Raw genomic sequence first — 18,057 nt, 5'->3', positions numbered from 1 at the left:
TTCCAGCGCATCAGGGAGGACACTATGGGCTCTACGGGCCTGTGTTTAAATTCTCGGTGGCTGCTGGCCACTACTTGTGCTAGCCACCCCACCAGTTTGAACTGCACTGATGGAACTCGCCACATCACCAAGTGTTACTGCATTGCTGGTTTGTCTACGACCAGGGTGTACTAGGCCGCTGGTGCTTGCCAGTTCACCAGAAGTTTGAGCGGCACTAGTACCAACACTCTGCTGCATACAAGCACCCTGTGATCTCTGCACCTCAGCAACTCCAGAGCGGGGTCGGGTACGCCTGACCTTGGAAGGGACCCCTCCATTGTCGGAGCTATCTGTCAGGGAGCAACTGCTCTTTGCAGGTTCGTATATTGACCCTGATTCTGCCAGTGAGACTTCCCCATCGCTCTCATCTGACAACTTCAACTGTAGTGATGAGAAAATTCAAAAGAGCAGGATGGGAAATTACACTTAATTCTAAGGGTTCTTTTACACGGGCGTGCAGTCCGGATCTGTCAGTTTTTCAGAAAGATCCTGACTGAACTAACTGTCTGTGTGGTAGAAGTTTTTTTTTTTTTTTTATATACTTTTGTCACCTATGATTGATTTCTGCAGCAGCAAAAAAAAAAAAAAAGATACAAAAACGGATGTAGACTGATGTAAACTGAAGTGAAGATAGATGTACAAACTGATGTAAAATCATGTAAACTGAATACATTCTTATTTTAAAGCAAAAACATGACTGAACAGATGACTGTGTGAAAGGACCATGAACCTTCATTCACATGGGGCGCTTTGATCCATGCCCTGTGCATTGCCATGTTTTACTGGTCAATTCAACACCTGTGCCATCCCCATACCCGCAGTCATATAGGTGTCTATTGGAAAGCAGCGGCTGCACAGACATAGGCTCTGCTACCTATATGACTCTGGTGCAGATGCAAGGCCACAAACGCATCCAGAGTAAGTATGGGGACATGCACCACCACCCACCTTGATGCCATATTTGGAGTAGCGGCTGTATTTGTGCAGCTGCTGTGTCCTAATAGACATGAATGGGACTGCACACACATTAGAGCGGCACGGTTATTCTCGATTTAAACCCCCTCACGAACCTAATCCAGCATTTCCACGATTCATGTAACAGTGCAGCACAGTTCCGTGCTTACAGCTGTCAAATAAAATAAAAATAGCTGGCAAAATTTATCACAACTTTGCTCAGCGCTGAGAGATAAAAAGAAACATTGTGACGTTTTGTTCTTTTAGATCAAAGGGATGAACGTCAGTCTGTAAATAAGGTCAGGCTAACCACTTAAAGACAAAGCCCTTTTCTGACATTTGTTGCTTAGAAGTTAAAGTCAGTATTTTTTGCTAGAAAATTACTTAAAACCCGCAAACAGTATATATATTTTTTAGCAGAGACACTAGAGAATAAAATGGTGGTCATGCAATACTTTGTCACACCGTATTTGCGCAGCGGTCTTTCAAACGCAATTTTTTTGGGGAAAAAATACACTTCAGTTAATTAAAAAAAAAACGCTAAACCATAAAGTTATCCCAATTGTTTTGTATAATGTGAAAGATGATGTTATGCCGAGAATTATTTTAACCACTTCCATACCGAGTCATGTAAAATGACGTCGGCAAAGTGGTTGTAAGGATCCGGGCCGCCGTCATATGACGTCGCCCGGATCTTACCTCTACTGCGCGCCCCCGGGGGCGCGCAGCGCGGCGATCGGGGGTTAGGCTCGTCCCTCGGACATAGCCCATCCCTGATCAAGGTAAACAGCCAATAGAAATTGGCTGTTTACCATGTGATCGGCTGTGTCAATCACAGCCGATCACATGAGCGGCTCCAGCACGAGCCGCTCGTTCTCTCTGCAATGCGCGCCCCCGGGGGGACAGAGTCGATCCCCGATCTAGGTAAAGAGCCAATGAAATTGGCTCTTTACCACGTGACCGGCTGTGTCCAATCACAGCCGGTCACAAATGTCAACAGAGAACACGGTAACTAGCTGTCACCGTGTTCTCCTCCTCACACACTGATCCTGTGTGAGGAAGAGAGTGTGGTAACAGCTAGTTACCAATTACAGTGCACCCCAAACACACTGATTGCCCCCCCCCCCAATAAAGAGCACCTGTCACTAGCCCATCAAAGTACCCGAGTACCTGTCACCAGCCCATCAGCTACTCAGATGACAGGTACTCGGGTACTCTGATGGGCTGGTGACAGGTACTCGGGTACTCTGATGACAGGTACTCGGGTACTCTGATGACAGGTACTCGGGTACTCTGATGACGGGTACTCGGGTACTCTGATGACAGGTTCTCGGGTACTTTGATGACAGGTTCTCGGGTACTCTGATGACAGGTACTCGGGTACTCTGATGACGGGTACTCGGGTACTCTGATGACGGGTACTTGGGTACTCTGATGACGGGTACTTGGGTACTCTGATGACGGGTACTCGGGTACTCTGATGACGGGTTCTCGGGTACTCTGATGACGGGTTCTCGGGTACTCTGATGACGGGTTCTCGGGTACTCTGATGACGGGTACTCGGGTACTCTGATGACGGGTACTCGGGTACTCTGATGACAGGTACTCGGGTACTCTGATGACAGGTACTCTGGTACTTTGAGTACCTGTCAACAGAGTACCCGTCATCAGAGTACCTGAGTACCTGTCACCTACCCATCAGAGTACCCGAGTACCTTCCACCTGCTCATCAGAGTACCTGACGCCTGAAGTACCCGAGTACTTGCCGCCTGCTCATCAGTACCCATCACTACTCATCAGTACTCATCAGTACCTATCACGTATCAGTACTGATCATCAGTACCCATCAGTACAGTATCACCTATCAGTATCAGTACTACTCATCAGTACCTATCACCTGCCTGTCACCTGCCCATCAGAGTACCCGAGTACCTGTCACCTGCCTATCGGAGTACCCGAGTACCTGCCACCTGCTCATCAGTACCAGAGTACCTGTCACCTGCCCAACAAAGTACCTGAGTACCTGTCACCCTTCATACAGCCACCATGTCCAAGTCCAAAAAGGTTTATATACGTCCTCCGTTTAAACCTAAATACCGGTGTTATGGCAGCAGATAGCTGCCATAACCCTGGTATTTTTTTAAACGGTGGACGGTTGGCTTTCCGATAAGGGTGGTCCCAGTGGCGGATTCACCGTGGGATCACTCTTCCGGGATGGCGGAAGAGGCGCCCCCCCTCCCGCCGCGTTCCGGTCCTTTTCCCCGCTTACCGGACCCGCCGGCAGCGGGGAGAACGATCCGGTCCCAGATCCTCACAGACAGGATGTCGAGTGAGGGCAAGCTTGCCCTCACTTGACTCTATGGTCTTGGAGGACCGGAGCTACGGAAAATGTTGTTGCCTAGCAACCGGTTTAAAGGTCCTTTTTTTTTTTTTTTTTTCATTTTATATAATAATTTTTTTTTTTTTCTATCTTTTAGTGTACTTGTGAGATCTGAGGACTTTTTGACCCCAGATCTCACAAAAAAAGAGGTCCTGTCGTGCCTATTTCTATTACGAGGAATGTTTACATTCCTTTTAATAGAAATAAAAATGATCAATTTTTTTTTTTTAAACAGTGTAAAAATAAAAAATAATAAATAAAATAAATAGTAAAAAAAAAAAAATGAAAGCGCCCTGTCCCCGTGAGCTCGCGCGCAGAAGCGAACGCATACAGAAACCCCGCCCACATATGTAAACGGTGTTCAAACCACACATGTGAGGTATCGCCACGATCGTTAGAGCAAGGGGAATAATTTGAGCCCTAGACCTCCTCTGTAACTCAAAGATGGCAACCTGTAGAAATTTTTAAATGGTCGCCTATGGGGATTTTTAAGTACCAAAGTTTGTCGCCATTCCGTGAGCGTGCGCAATTTTTAAACATGACATGTTGGGTATCTATTTACTCGGCGTAACATTATCTTTCACATTATGGAAAAAAATTGGGCTAACTTTACTGGTTTCTTATTGTTTAATTAAAAAAAGTGAATTTTTTCCAAATAAATTGCGTTTGGAAGACCGCTGCGCAAATACGGTGTGATAAAAAATATTGCAATAATCTCCATTTTATTCTCTAGGGTCTCTGCTAAAAAAAATATATAATGTTTGGGGGTTCTAAGCAGTTTTCTAGCAAAACAACTGATTTTAGCTTGTAAACACCAAATGTCAAAAATAGGCCTAGGCAAGTGGCTAGGATGCATGATGATGCTCCTTGGATGTTAGGCCCCTCTATATGGCTAGGCTGTGAAAAAGTCTCACACATGTGGTATTGCCATACTCAGGAGGAGTGGCAGAATGTATTTTGGGGTGTAATTTTTGCTATTTACATGCTATGTGTTAGAAATATCCTATAAATTGACAACTTTGTGTGAAAAAAAAAAGTTTTCATTTGTTTCCCACATTTTCACATAATGCCTCATAGATTATACGTTGGAGTGTTTGCTTTCCAAAATGGGGTCATTTTGTGGACTTTTCCATTGTATTGGTGCTCTAGGGCCTTGAAAAGTGTGATAGGTAGTAAGAAAGTTTTATGTGTATTTATGCTCCTAGAACGCCTGAAGGTGCTTCTTGGACGTGGAGTCTCTTTTTGTGGCCAGGCTGTGTAAAAGTCTCACACATGTGGTATCACCATACTCGGAAGGAGTAGCAGAATGTATTTTTGGGTGTAATTTTTGCTGTGTACATGCTATGTGTTAGAAATAGCTTATAAATTGACAACTTTATGGGAAAAAAAAAGAAAAAAACATTTTTTCTTCATTTTCTCAAGAATTGTGGGAAAAAATTACAACTTCAAAAAACCCACCATGCCTCTTACTAAATACCTTGGACTGTCTACTTTACAAAAAGGGGTCATTTGGGCGGTATTTGTACTGTCCTGACATTTCAGGGCCTCAAGAAAGGAGATAGGCAGTCAGTACATCTGGTGTGATCAATTTTCAGTAATTGGTACCATAGCTTCTAGACTCAATAACTTTCACACAGACTAAATAATATACACTAATTTGGGTTAATTTTACCAGAGACATGTAGCAGTATACATTTTGGCCCAAATGTATGAAGAAAAATTAATTTTTTTGCAAAATTTTATAATTGAAACTAAAAAAGTGGTTTTTTTTGCAAAATTTTTGCTCTTTTTTTTGCATATATCACAAAAAAAAACCCCCAGTTGTGATCAAATACCACCAAAAGAAAGCTCTATTTGTGTGAAAAAAATGATAAAAATTTTGTTTGGTTACAGTGTAGCATGACTGAGCAATTGTCATTCAAAGTGTGAGAGTGCTGAAAGCTGAAAATTGGTCTGGGCAGGAAGGGTGTCTAACTGCTCTGTATGGAAGTGGTTAAGCAAAAAAATTGCGATTCTCATTTTATCCAGAATCGTGCAGCTCTAACGCATATTAATGCAACACCCGTGCATGACAGTAACCAATATTGTAAACAGACCTCAAAGCCCACACCTCTAAGGGATCATTTACAAACACACTATTCAACACTTCCAGAGCTCAAAGCAAAAAAAAAATAGTACTGTAAGCCACTCATAAAAAAAAAAAACTACTTTATAGGGCCACCTCGGAAGTTCAAACATGGCTTTAATTCAGGAAAAAATGTACATATTGTAATGAAACCTGTTTAACCGCTTGCCGACCGCCGCACGACAATTTACGTCGGCAGTCAGCCCCTCACAGGCAAAGCAACGTAGGGCTACGTCGCTAGCCTGTGAGGGTCTAGGGAGCGAGCGCGCGCCGCCGGAGGCGCGCTCCCGCGTGGTCACGGACCCCCCCCCCCCGCGCGTGTGCTCGGTGGACCCGATGTCCGCCGGTCACTCGTGATCTTCCGTTACACCGGAAGAAAGGCAGGCGGCTAATGTAAACAAAGCCGCCTGTCATTCTTCCCTGTGTAAGAATGGAGATCAAACGGTTCTGCTATGTAGGACCGTTGATCTCTGTTCTTACACTAGTAGCCACAGCCAATCACAGTTAGAATCACGCCCCTAGGGACACACTTAATCCCTCCCTCTCCAATAAAGTTAACTCCTTCACTGCCAGTGTCATTTTTACAGTAACAGTGCATATGTATAGCACTGATTACTGCAGTAATGTCACTGGTAACCCCAAAAGTGTCAAAAATGTCAGTCAAGGGTCCGATCTGTCCGCCGCAATGTCGCAGTCCCGCAAAAAAAATCGCAGATCGCCGCCATTACTCGTTAAAAAAAAAAATGACAAAAATCTTTCCCTTAGTTAGTAAACACAATAACTTTTGCGCAAACCAATCAAAATACGCTTTTTGCGATTTTTTTTTCACCAAACATAGGTAGCATAAAACAAATTGGCCTAAAATGTTAAATTTTGATTTTTACATTTTTTTGGGGGGGAATTTCATATAAAAAAATGTGAAAAATATTGTTATTTTTGCAAAATTGACACTCTTTTTTTGTTTATAGCGCATGATCAAAAAATCGCACAGGTGATCAAATACCACCAAAAGAAAGCTCTGTTTGTGGGAAAAAAAGGACGTCAAATACGTTTAGGTACAGCGTCGCATGACCGCGCAATTGTCCGTTAAAGTCACGCAGTGCCGAATCGCAAAATAGGCCCTGGCCAGGAAGGGGGTAAAATCTTCCGGGGCTTAAGTGGTTAATATGCCTGGGAGTACATTCAAATTGCAAGTCTGAACAAAATTTTAAAGGTTATTGTTAAATTTGTTTAAAAACGAACTCTCTCAATGATGACAGGAAAGAATTCTCTGTCAACGATTTCCGTATGAACATTTGAATGAAATTCTACTTGTGTATACCCAGCTTAAAGTTGGATTGGCAGTTTCTCAGTTAGGTGTTAGGGTTGTAAGGAGAGTAATGTCTATCTATGTAACTATGTACTTTTTCTTTGTCTTCGAATAGTTCTTTTGTTTATTGCCCACTGGGCAGCATACCTATCATTTTTCTACTTCATTTACTAGCAGCACTTGTGATATTTTTGTCTTTACAGATGAAGTTTCTGAATGTGAAAGTGAAGCCAGTCACACTGGGGACTCCTCGGGTCTCTCTTCTCAATGTGATGTATTTAGTACACAGGTATGGATATTTACAAGATTATTTACATTTTTAATGCCTTTTAGACCTATTATTTAAAAAAATATATATTTTGCTGACGTTTATAAAAGGTTGGGTTGAAAGGAAATAGATTAAAAAGGGAGTAATTACTTTAGAGCACTTGTGAGCTCCACATTGTTTTTAGGTATGCAGTCACAAGGCCTATCCACTTGGTGGCAGTGTTGTTTCAGTTTTTTATTAAGTTGATGATTGCATACAAACAGCTCCTTCAATCAACCTACTCTGTCATTGTCATAAATGCATTCTATCCTGCTCAAACCCCCCTTTTTTGATTCAGTAAATTATGTACATTGAATTGAGTACGTTTGAAAGCATTTTGTAAACTTTTGTTGATGTTGTAAAAGCCATTTCCTGTAGAGCTTTATTTTTTATTTGTTGAGTACATTATTCAAATAGGAGACTAACACAAGGTCCAATTACTTGGTTGTGCATCATGTAGCTTGGACAAATGGAAATATTCTCATAGTTCTGTTGGTTGTGCTGTTTTTGAGTGCTATTACTAATTGTACAGCCTGCCTAAAAACTGCATGTCTTGGTTTATCATAGATGAAAGAGACTGAAACTAAACATTCAAAATAGCCTTGTTTACATAGCTGTGTATGTGTATATATATATATATATATACAGTATCTCACAAAAGTAAGTACACCCCTAACATTTTTGTAAATATTTTATTATATCTTTTCATGTGACAACACTGAAGAAATGACACTTTGCTACAATGTAAAGTAGTGAGTGTGCAGCTTGTATAACAGTGTAAATTTGCTGTCCCCTCAAAATAACTCAACACACAGCCATTAATGTCTAAACCGCTGGCAACAAAAGTGAGTACACCCCTAAGTGAAAATATTTTGCGTGGCCACTATTATTTTCCAGCACTGCCTTAACCCTCTTGGGCATGGAGTTCACCAGAGCTTCACAGGTTGCCACTGGAGTTCTCTTCCACTCCTCCATGACGACATAACGGAGCTGGTGGATGTTAGAAACCTTGCTCTCCTCCACCTTCTGTTTGAGGATGCCCCACAGATGTTCAATAGGGTTTAGGTCTGGAGACATGCTTAGCCAGTCCATCACCTTTACTCTCAGCTTTTTTTGCAAGGTAGTGGTTGTCTCGGGGGTTTGTTTGGGATCGTTATCATGTTGGAATACTGCCCTACAGCCCAGTCTCCGAAAGGAGGGGATCATGCTCTGCTTCACTATGTCACAGTACATGTTGGCATTCATGGTTCCCTCAATGAACTGTAGCTCCCTAGTGCCGGCAGCACTCATGCAGCCCTAGACCATGACACTCCCACCACCATGCTTGACTGTAGGCAAGACACATTTGTCTTTGTACTCCTCACCTTGTTGCTGCCACACACGCTTGACACCATCTGAACCTAATAAGTTTATCTTGGTCTCATCAGACCACAGGACATGGTTCCAGTAATCCATGTCCTTAGTCTGCTTGTCTTCAGCAAACTGTGGGCTTTCTGGTGCATCATCTTTAGAAGTGGTTTCCTTCTGAGAGGACAGCCATGCAGACCAATTTGATGCAGTGTGTGTCGTATAGTTTGAGCACTGACAGGCTGACTCCCCCACCCCTTCCACCTCTGCAGCAATGCCGGCAGCACTCATACGTCTATTTCCCAAAGACAACCTCTGCATATGACACTGAGCACGTGCACTCAACTTCTTTGGTCGACCATGATGAGGCCTGTTCTGAGTGGAACCTGTCCTGTTAGTGCTGTATGGTCTTGGCCACCATGCTGCAGCTCAGTTTCAGGGTCTTGGAAATCATCTTATAGCCTAGGCCATCTTAATGTAGAGCAACAATTCTTTTTTTCAGATCCTCAGAGTTCTTTGACATGAGGTACCATGTTGAACTTCCAGTGACCAGTATGAAAGAGTGAGAGCGATAACACCACATTTTACACACCTGCTCCACATTCACACCTGAGACCTTGTAACACGAACGAGTCACATGACACCAAGGAGGAAAAATGGCTAATTGGGCTTATTTTTGGACATTTTCACTTAGGGGTGTACTCACTTTTGTTGCCAGTGGTTTAGACATTAATGGCTGTGTTGTTATTTTGAGGGGGCAGCAAATGTACACTATACTGGCTATACAAGCTGTACACTCACTACTTTACATTGTAGCAAAGTGTCATTTCAGTGTTGTCACATGAAAAGGTATAATAATATTTACAAAAATGTGAGGGGTGTACTCACTTTTGTGAAACACTATATATTATTGATTAGCATATGTAGTTTATACTAGGTTTTACTGACACTTTGCACTTTATATGATCATTTATAAACAGGGGTTTTGAACATAACAGCGCCTTACTTTACTAGAATTAGATTGTTTGATTGTGTGCACTACACTTAATGGGGGCAGGAGTTATTTTATAGGTTCAAACATTTTACTAGGATTCGTGCCTTTGTCATTTACAAGCTATATAGAAATTTACATTTCATGTTTATTTTCCTGTGCCACACTTTAATTATAATGAAAATGAATAGTAAAAGCATGTTGTGAATGAATTACTTCTTTCCAATGTCTTTATAGTATAAATAACACATTGACAGTTATGTGGACTAATAAGCACTGGATTGTACTGCTTGCAAAGTGCAGTAAGTTTGTAAACTTTTGCCAAACACCCCTGTAAACTTTTCATCTGGGCTTTTTGTAAAGAAAGAACATTCACATAAAATGGGCCAAAGATGAAGGAATGTAAAAAAACAGGTATGACCAGCGCTATGGAGAGCCTAGGTGCATAAGTCAGGTATAAGCTGCCACCAACCTACCCCTAGAGACTTGGATAGATAAGTGCAATAAAAAGTTGGTATGTGGCGCTACCTGCTCAAGGGAAAATAGATTAAATGATAAGGTGCACTTTGTATGTGTGTGTACTTGAAGCATATAGTTTAAAACAATCCTAAAAGGTACACTCCTAATGAACAAATTAAATACCATACAATGAATAATTATATAAAATAAAATAAAAGTGCACCGGGCTGAGTGAAAAACTTGCTGGCTATTTGATGGTACCCTATTGAAAGTGCTGGGTGCTTAGTGCAAGTGCAGCTGTGTAGTTGATAAGAAAATGTTACTGGTGCTCATATAATGTGCTGTTCAATACAATTTTATTTAATAAATAAATAGCTTGTGCTCACTGTGATTGAGATGTATCACGACTGTTTACTTCATAACTATCCACCGGTACTGGGTAATACCCCCTAGTTCGGGGGTGTAGTGATTTAAATAAGTGCTGTGGTGCTGACCAGGTAAAAATGCACATAAATATTGTGCTTGGTGTCAGGCAGTGAGGTATAACAATTAATCCCTAGTGGAAACACACCAGGTCCCGTGCAGGTGCTGTAGTGCTTTTACCGGTGGCCCCCCATTAGGTATTGCACTCACCCCACAAACCTCCCCTTACAACAGGGGTGCTGGCTGTGTATACAGTGTCTTTAGGTATTCTTGCTTTCACAGGGTCCTGGATGTCTGGGTTATCCGTAGCTGCTACGGCTGTGAATCCCCTTCAGAAAATCCACTGGGTCTGGCAGACTTAAGTTTCAAGCAAAAATTGCCCCATAGTGTAGTATGTTGTGTATAATACAAGACAAGTGCAGATAAACTCAGTTAGTAGTTCACTGTGCAGCTCGGGGACGCCGGAACACTTTCGCGTTCCACGGTCAGAGTTCCCTTAACCGGAAGTGACGTGTGACGCTGAAACTCCGCCCTACGCGTTTCGTCACATCTATGTCATCTGGAGTGGCGCCATCTTAGCGTACTCCCGGTTCCTATATAGCCGTCCCGTGTCCTAGCAACCAGTAACACAAAGGTGCCATGTTGCTACACCTACTGGAACTAGCCGGAAGCCATCTTACTGCTCACGCTGTAAGTTCCGGGTTTTGGGCATACGCGGGCATCACGGGCCATACTTGTTACATCATGTGAACTCTAACTGATTGCATATTGGCATATTATATGCTGCCTCAATTAAAACAATATTTATTGAATCAAAAAAAAAGCCTATCGCCGTCAAAAAATTGAATAAATGTAAAAATATGTAAAATATATAAATTCCGAAAAATATATATAAAAAAAATAAAAAATATAGAAAATGTGAATAATATATGAGAGGAGATGTGTTTTAAAATATAAAATATAAAAAAACCATATGAGATTCTGATTCATTACAAAGTGAGGCTGTATGAGGAGGTGTTTTTTGTTTAGGAGGGAATTAGATTAATATATGGCTACAATGTGATATATGGACCTAGTTTAAAATTGCTAGGCCGTACCAGGAGGGACAGAATTACATATGTAAGCTATATAACGTATAAAAATGTAAAAGTTACATATGTAAAGATGTATACAATTAGATGATGAAGATGTTTATGGAAACATTATAAAAACAGTTGTAAAAATGTAAAAATCTGTGGAAAAACCTTGTGCAGAAAAATGTTTTTTTATATTTTAAAACTGGACTGGGGCTGTGCCCTCCTGGCACAGGTAAGATCGCTTCTTTGCTATGTAGGGTCTTACTGTATAAGGAAGTTGTCCCTCTATTCACTGGTAGCGTGGCAGCGGTCGGCGTGCGTTCCATGGTCCGGGAAGGAAGTGACGTCGCTGGTTCACAGTTTCCGGTCTAGACCACATGTCTAAACCACTACAGTAAGCCCCTACATAGCAAAGAAGCAATCTTACCTGTGCCAGCACCTATCACAATTATTTTTACTTTATATTATATCTATTATAGGGTTTTAAATATTCTTATGCTGTTGGAAGATTTATCGCATAATACACTCTAGCACCAGCGCCCACTTCACCTATTTCCAGTTTGTTTTAGTTGTGCACACACACATTTAAAAAAGGGTCAGCAGGTCAGCAATTTCAGCGTTTTTTAACAACCAGGCGCCTCCACCCTCTTTTTTTTTTTTTATCCACTGTGACCACAACTATTTATATTTTTGGGTTATACCCTCTACCTACACAATATTTTTATTCAATATCTATATTGGGCAGCGCCATTTACCTCTCCCCCCAATTATCCCATAAAAGTGGATAGAGTTGGAGATAGTTGGATAGATTATGGTAGGGAATTCCAAAGGATGGGAGAGGTTCAGGGGAAGTCCTGGAGGCAAGTATGGGAGGAGGTGAGAAGAAAGCAGGAGGTCTTGGGAGGAACAGCGAGGAGTTGTGGATAGTTTTGTAAGTTGTTGTTGTTAGTATTTTGAATTTAATTTGTTGGGTGAGTGGGAGCCAATGGAGAGAATTGGGGGTAGCAGAAACTGAGCGTTTTTTAAGGTGGATGAGTCTGGCAGCAGCATTTATGATGGACTGAAGGGGGGATAGCATATTTAAAGGTAAGCCAATGAGAAGGGAGTTGCAGTAGTCGAGGTGAGAGATAAGCAGGGAGTGAATCAAGAGCTTTGTGGTTTCATTGGTTAGGAAGGGACGTATTTTAGAGATGTTGCGGTGGCAAGCTTTGGAAAGTGATTCGATGTGGGGCTGAATGGAGAGTTCAGAGCCCAGGGTACCACCTAGCACCCTGGCATGTGGGAATGGGTGGATAGTTGTGCATTTGCTCTTGACAGAGAAAAGGCACGTGGAGAGGAAATATTATGAGCTTGGTTTTGGACAAGCTGAGTTTGAGGAAGTGGTGTAACATCCAGACAGATATGTCTGTTGGTAAGTTAGTGGTGCGTGAGGAGACCGATGGAGTGAGCTGAGGGGTGGAGAGATAGATTTGGGTGTTGTCAGCATAGAAATTATATTGAAAGCCATGAGAGGCTATCGGCTGATTTGAAAATAAATGAGGGCCAAGAACAGAACCTTGGGGGACCCGGACAGAGGAAGCGGAGAGGATGAAGTAGAATTGTAAGTGACACTGAAGTCACGGGGCCAAAACAATTGCAATTTTTTTTTTTGAGTAGGAGGGGGCGGTCAACTGTATCAAAGGCAGCCGAAAGATCCAGAAGTAGGAGTACAGAATAGTGTCCATTGCATTTTGCTGTTAGTAAGTCATTTGTGAGTTTTAAAAGGGCAGTTTTTGTGGAGTGTTAAGGGGAGATCCGGACTGAAGGGGATTAAGAAGGTTATTCTTAATAAGGTGGTCACTTGGTTGTAGACCAGGCGTTCAAAGAGTTTAGAGGAAAAGGGGAGCAAGGTGATAGGTCATAGATTGGTAGGGTACAAGGATGGCTTTTTAAGTATGGGGGTGACCAGTGCATGTTTTAGAGCATTGGGAAGATGCTGGAAGTGAGGGAGAGATTGAACATGTGGGTTAGAGCGTGTAGGATAGAGTTAGAGGGTGACCGTAGTATTTGAGAGGGAATAGGGACCAGGGGACAGGTGGTTAGGTGAGTGTTAGTAGTTTAGCAACCTTGTCTATGGTAGCAGGTTTGTATAAGGAGAGTGTTGATTTTACCTGTTGACGTGGGGTGTTAAGTGGTGGAGATACCTGTAGAGTGGAGATTTCATCACAAATTTAATCAATCTTATTTTTGAAGTGATTGGCAATCCCCTGGGCAGTGAGTGATTTAGTGGGTGGAGGCAGTGGAGGACAAAGTAGAGAAGAGTTGATGGGGATTGGATGAGAAGGTGTTAATGAGAGTGATAAAATAGGTCTGTTTGGCAGTGTGGAGGCAAGAATTGTATTTTTGGAGGGCAGATTTGTATTGACTGAAGTCTTTGAGAGACTTTGTCTTACACCACAGACGTTGTCCTGGTGTCTTCTGTTTGCCAGGGTTGTAGGGGTTGAAGCCTGACTCTGTGTGTAGTGAGGGGGGTGAGCTTGTCCAGGGTTGAGGATAGGGAATTATTGTAGACAAATATAACAAAAAAACTATCAGTGCAAAACCAAATATGTGATATAACACTCAAAATAGGTAAAAATACTGTGCGTGAATAATGTACTGAAAAAGTGCTTGAATAATGTACTGAAAAAGTACTGGAAAAAGTGCTTGAATATCACTGTGCATAAAACAAATGTAGCCGGCAGCAAACACCAATCGTGTTCACATCCTACAATAAATCAAAATAAATACAAAAAATGTGCTGCGCCAGACGTGCACCAATAAACATAAATGATGTTAATATAATCAATATCTGAAGTCCATACAAGCTGTGATTGTGCTAAAAATCCAATAAATGTGCTTTAGTGTCCAAGTGTCCAAATCAGAATTGCAATCTGGTGAAAAGTGCACACCAATCTGTGAAATCCCTCCACCTGCTAGATTGGCCTCTCACCTCCAAACAGGACCCAGACGGGCCAGCAAAAGCATGTACTGAGGATATCAGACTCCTGGAAAGACACTCCAGCCTCTCACCTCCAGACCCCTACCGAGGAAGACGTTGGAGCCATACGCTCGTCGTAACGTGTATAGGGGGCGGAGCTTGCGTGACCGACGCCGAACATCTCTCGAGTGACACACGCTATTACTATTGCCATAACAGCAGGCACGGTGAAGTGCCCTGTACATGTGAGTAAACTTCTATTTTCCTCAATAAAGCCTGATTGTTGAAACGGAGAGCACTATATTTTCCCTTTTATATTTTGCATCGCATATCCCGTGTCTTGAGACCTCTGGAGGTGAGAGGCTGGAGTGTCTTTCCAGTAGTCTGATATCCTCAGTACATGCTTTTGCTGGCCCGTCTGGGTCCTGTTTGGAGGTGAGAGGCCAATCTAGCAGGTGGAGGGATTTCACAGATTGGTGTGCACTTTTCACCAGATTGCAATTCTGATTTGGACACTAATGCACATTTATTGGATTTTGAGCACAATCACAGCTTGTATGGACTTCAGATATTGATTATATTAACATCATTTATGTTTATTGGTGCACGTCTGGCGCAGCACATTTTTTGTATTTATTTTGAGTTATTGTAGACAGAAGTGGCTAGATTGGGGCAGGACAGGGGTGACATTTTGTCGTAGAGGTGGTAATTAACAGATTAGAGACGAGAAGGGTTAAAGTGGTGAAGGTTTCTACGGGTAAGTGTTAGGCAATAGGAGGGAATGGTGGCGGAAGACAGGTAGAGAGAGAGAACTTAATAGGGTGGTGATGTTTTAATAAAGCCTTAAAAGGATGTCTGCCCAATGATCTTTTTATTGTTCTTTTACATTCTCAACGAGGATCAATTTATTTGTTGGGTCCATTCTACTGGACTCTAATACCAAAGCAATTGATGTTAATTTTGCCCGGTTGGATTGTACTAGTTTGCTGGTTTAATTGGATCATCTGCGATTAATGTCCGTTCCACTTGATATTTCTTGTTTTGAATGCTGTACAGTATATCTGGACCGGCTGCATGTTTCCTACTTTCCTGGTGGTGGATACACCAGCGGTTTAACCTTCACATCATTGGACTCTATTTTCTCTGAGCGCTGCTATTTTATTTGAATTTGTATGATTATCCTTTACTAATAGGGTGGTGATCAGAGAGAGGAAAAGAATTGTTGGAGAGGATGAATAGAGCGCATAGGTAGGAGAATACAAGGTCAAGGGTGTCGAAGCCTGTACCCATTGCTTCAGGTCAAAGGAGGAGGTTAGACTAAGGAGTTTAGAAGTAGCGGGAGTGTTTATATTAACAGGGATGTTGAAGTCGCCGAGAAGGATTGTGGGAATTTCAGAAGAGAAAAAGTAGGGTAGCCAGGCAGAAAAATCATCAAAGAAAGCTGATAGTCCAGGGGGTCGGTAGATCACAGCAACTCTTAAAATTTGAGAGAATAGATGTATGCAGTGAGCTTCAAATGATGAGAGGGAGGAGAGAGAAGAACCTGGAAGATGCTCTGTGGGGATAGGAGGAATCCCACTCCACCTCTCTTGTATCCATTAGGTCTAGGTTAATGCGTCCAGAGAAGGCCACTGTGGGAGAGGGAAGCAGGAGAAGGAGTGTCGAATTTTTAAAGCCAGGTTTCGGTGACAGCATAAGTAGCATAAAGGTGTTAGTGACAAAGAGGTCATGAACAGCGGCAAGTTTATTGCAGACAGATCGGGCATTCCAGAGGGCACTGGAGAAGGGGAGGCTGGTTTCGGGAAGAAGAGGGATGGAGACTAAATTGTGTGGATTATGACTGCTGCCAGATGATGTGGGGTGATAGTGATTAGTGCGTTGGACACTGTAATAAGGGAGGGCCTGGGTTTGGGGATATATCTCCAGAGGTTAGGAGAAGCAGAAGAGTGAGGGAGGTATTATGAGAATATGATTTATATGACGGGACATATCTCGGTTCCATAATATTTTATTGTGAAAATTCAGAAAAATACAAACAGTGGCATAAACATTTTCAAATGGGCCATCTGCCTGTTAACATTTAACGTTACATGACCAGAACAGTGGTCGAATGCTATAATTGAAATACAGGTTAACATAAGGTCAAATAGTAGAAAGTCACAGATGTTGGAAAGTTAGGTATGTTTTGTAACCTATTTGTAATCTCGTATTTCAGAGATGCCAGGCGTATAATGGAGCCAATTGGGAGCTTGTTGAACTGGCTTCTCGGGACACATGAAGTAGAATGGAAAAATTTTGATAAAGAAAAGGGGTGGGGGGGGGGGGGGTTTGACAGGGGATGTGTGTTGCCAGAAGAGGTTTAAAATCAGTACTCGTATCCAGTATGGTAGTCCAGCTAACCAGCCTGGTGGGGAAGAGAGGGGACATATCTCAGCATCCTCTGGGTTTTATTAGCATGTGGGATTAAAATTAGAAGATAATGAGTATAGTAATAAGACGAAGGCAGAAGTGAGGGTGATATATACAGAATGTGGAGTGGAGAAGAAGGGTAAAGGAAAGCGAGTTTAACCACTTGCCTAGAGTGCACTTTCACCCCCTTCCTGCCCAGGCCAATTTTCAGCTTTCAGCGCTCTCGCGCTTTGAATGACAATTGCGCGGTCATGCTACACTGTACCCATATGACATTTTTATCATTTTTTTTCACACAAATAGAGCTTTCTTTTAATGGTATTTAATCACCTCTGGGTTTTTTTATTTCTTACAAAAAAAAAAAGAAAAAAGACAGAAAATTTTGAAAAAAAAAAAAAAGTTTTTCTTATTTTCTGTGAGTAAATTTTGAAAATAAATACATTTTCTCTGTCGCTCATTGACAGACGTAGTCTTCTTGATTCACAAGAACTGGGTTATGTTGTCTCCGCAGGAGTAGGACTAGGCAGAAAAGAAAAAACGTTCTGGCTCCACCCTAGGGGCAGTCCCAGAGGGTATATCCTCCCTCTCTCTGCTACAAGGCATCAGTTTTTTTCTGTCTAGTCAGGAGTAAGGACCTAAGTTCCTTGCTGGGATCTCTGGTCCTGGCAAGATTTTTTTTTAGAAAAAAATATTTTTTAGGTAGTTTTTTCTCCAGTGTTTTTTCCTGTGAGATCTTCAAGCAAATACGCCGGACTGGGCGACACCAGTGGTCACCCCAGCCGGCCTACGAGCGCGCGCAGACCATTGCATTGCGCTTGGTCGGCCACGACACATTCAAGTAAGTATGCGGGGCCGGGCGACGGGCTGGATGTTGAGATCCAGTGGTCACCCCGGTTTCTGCCTACGAGCGCCTGCAGACCAGAGCTCCGCGCTGGGTCGGCCGCGACGGAGTCCCATTGGAGGGACTGACCTTGCGAGTTAAAAGTTTTGCTTGGACGCCAGGAACCAGAGAGTCGAGGCGTCCGGAGTGGTCCACAACCCCCCACCCCGGTGGAGAGGGTATTGTGAAGAGAGGGTGCCTGTCGGTTCGGTATGGTGAGTAAACGTTCCCTTTTTTCCTCGTTATGAGGCAGTATGAATTATGGGCCCCTCCATACATGGTCAGTATCTGTCTGACACTAAAAGTCCCCCTTGTAAATACAGCATGTTTGGTGGGAAGTGGACTTGGTTTGAGAGCTAACACTCTACCCAGCAGACTGTAGTATTACAGCAGACATAG

General features: G+C 42.5%; 1 protein-coding gene across 1 annotated transcript in view; it reads left to right on the top strand.

The window, feature by feature from the left end:
* The window catches only part of BRCA1 (BRCA1 DNA repair associated), a 413,307-nt gene that overhangs the window by 158,082 nt on the left and 237,168 nt on the right, over positions 1–18,057 (top strand). Inside the window, exon 11 of the mRNA XM_082271609.1 lies at positions 7,011–7,096. Coding sequence (XP_082127735.1) covers positions 7,011–7,096 — 86 coding nt within the window. The remainder of the gene's footprint in view (positions 1–7,010; positions 7,097–18,057) is intronic.

The sequence above is a fragment of the Pelophylax lessonae genome (genome assembly GCF_965119305.1).
Source record: "Pelophylax lessonae genome assembly, chromosome: 11".
In the NCBI taxonomy this organism is placed as follows: domain Eukaryota; kingdom Metazoa; phylum Chordata; class Amphibia; order Anura; family Ranidae; genus Pelophylax; species Pelophylax lessonae.
This window is presented reverse-complemented; position numbering and strand designations above follow the sequence as displayed.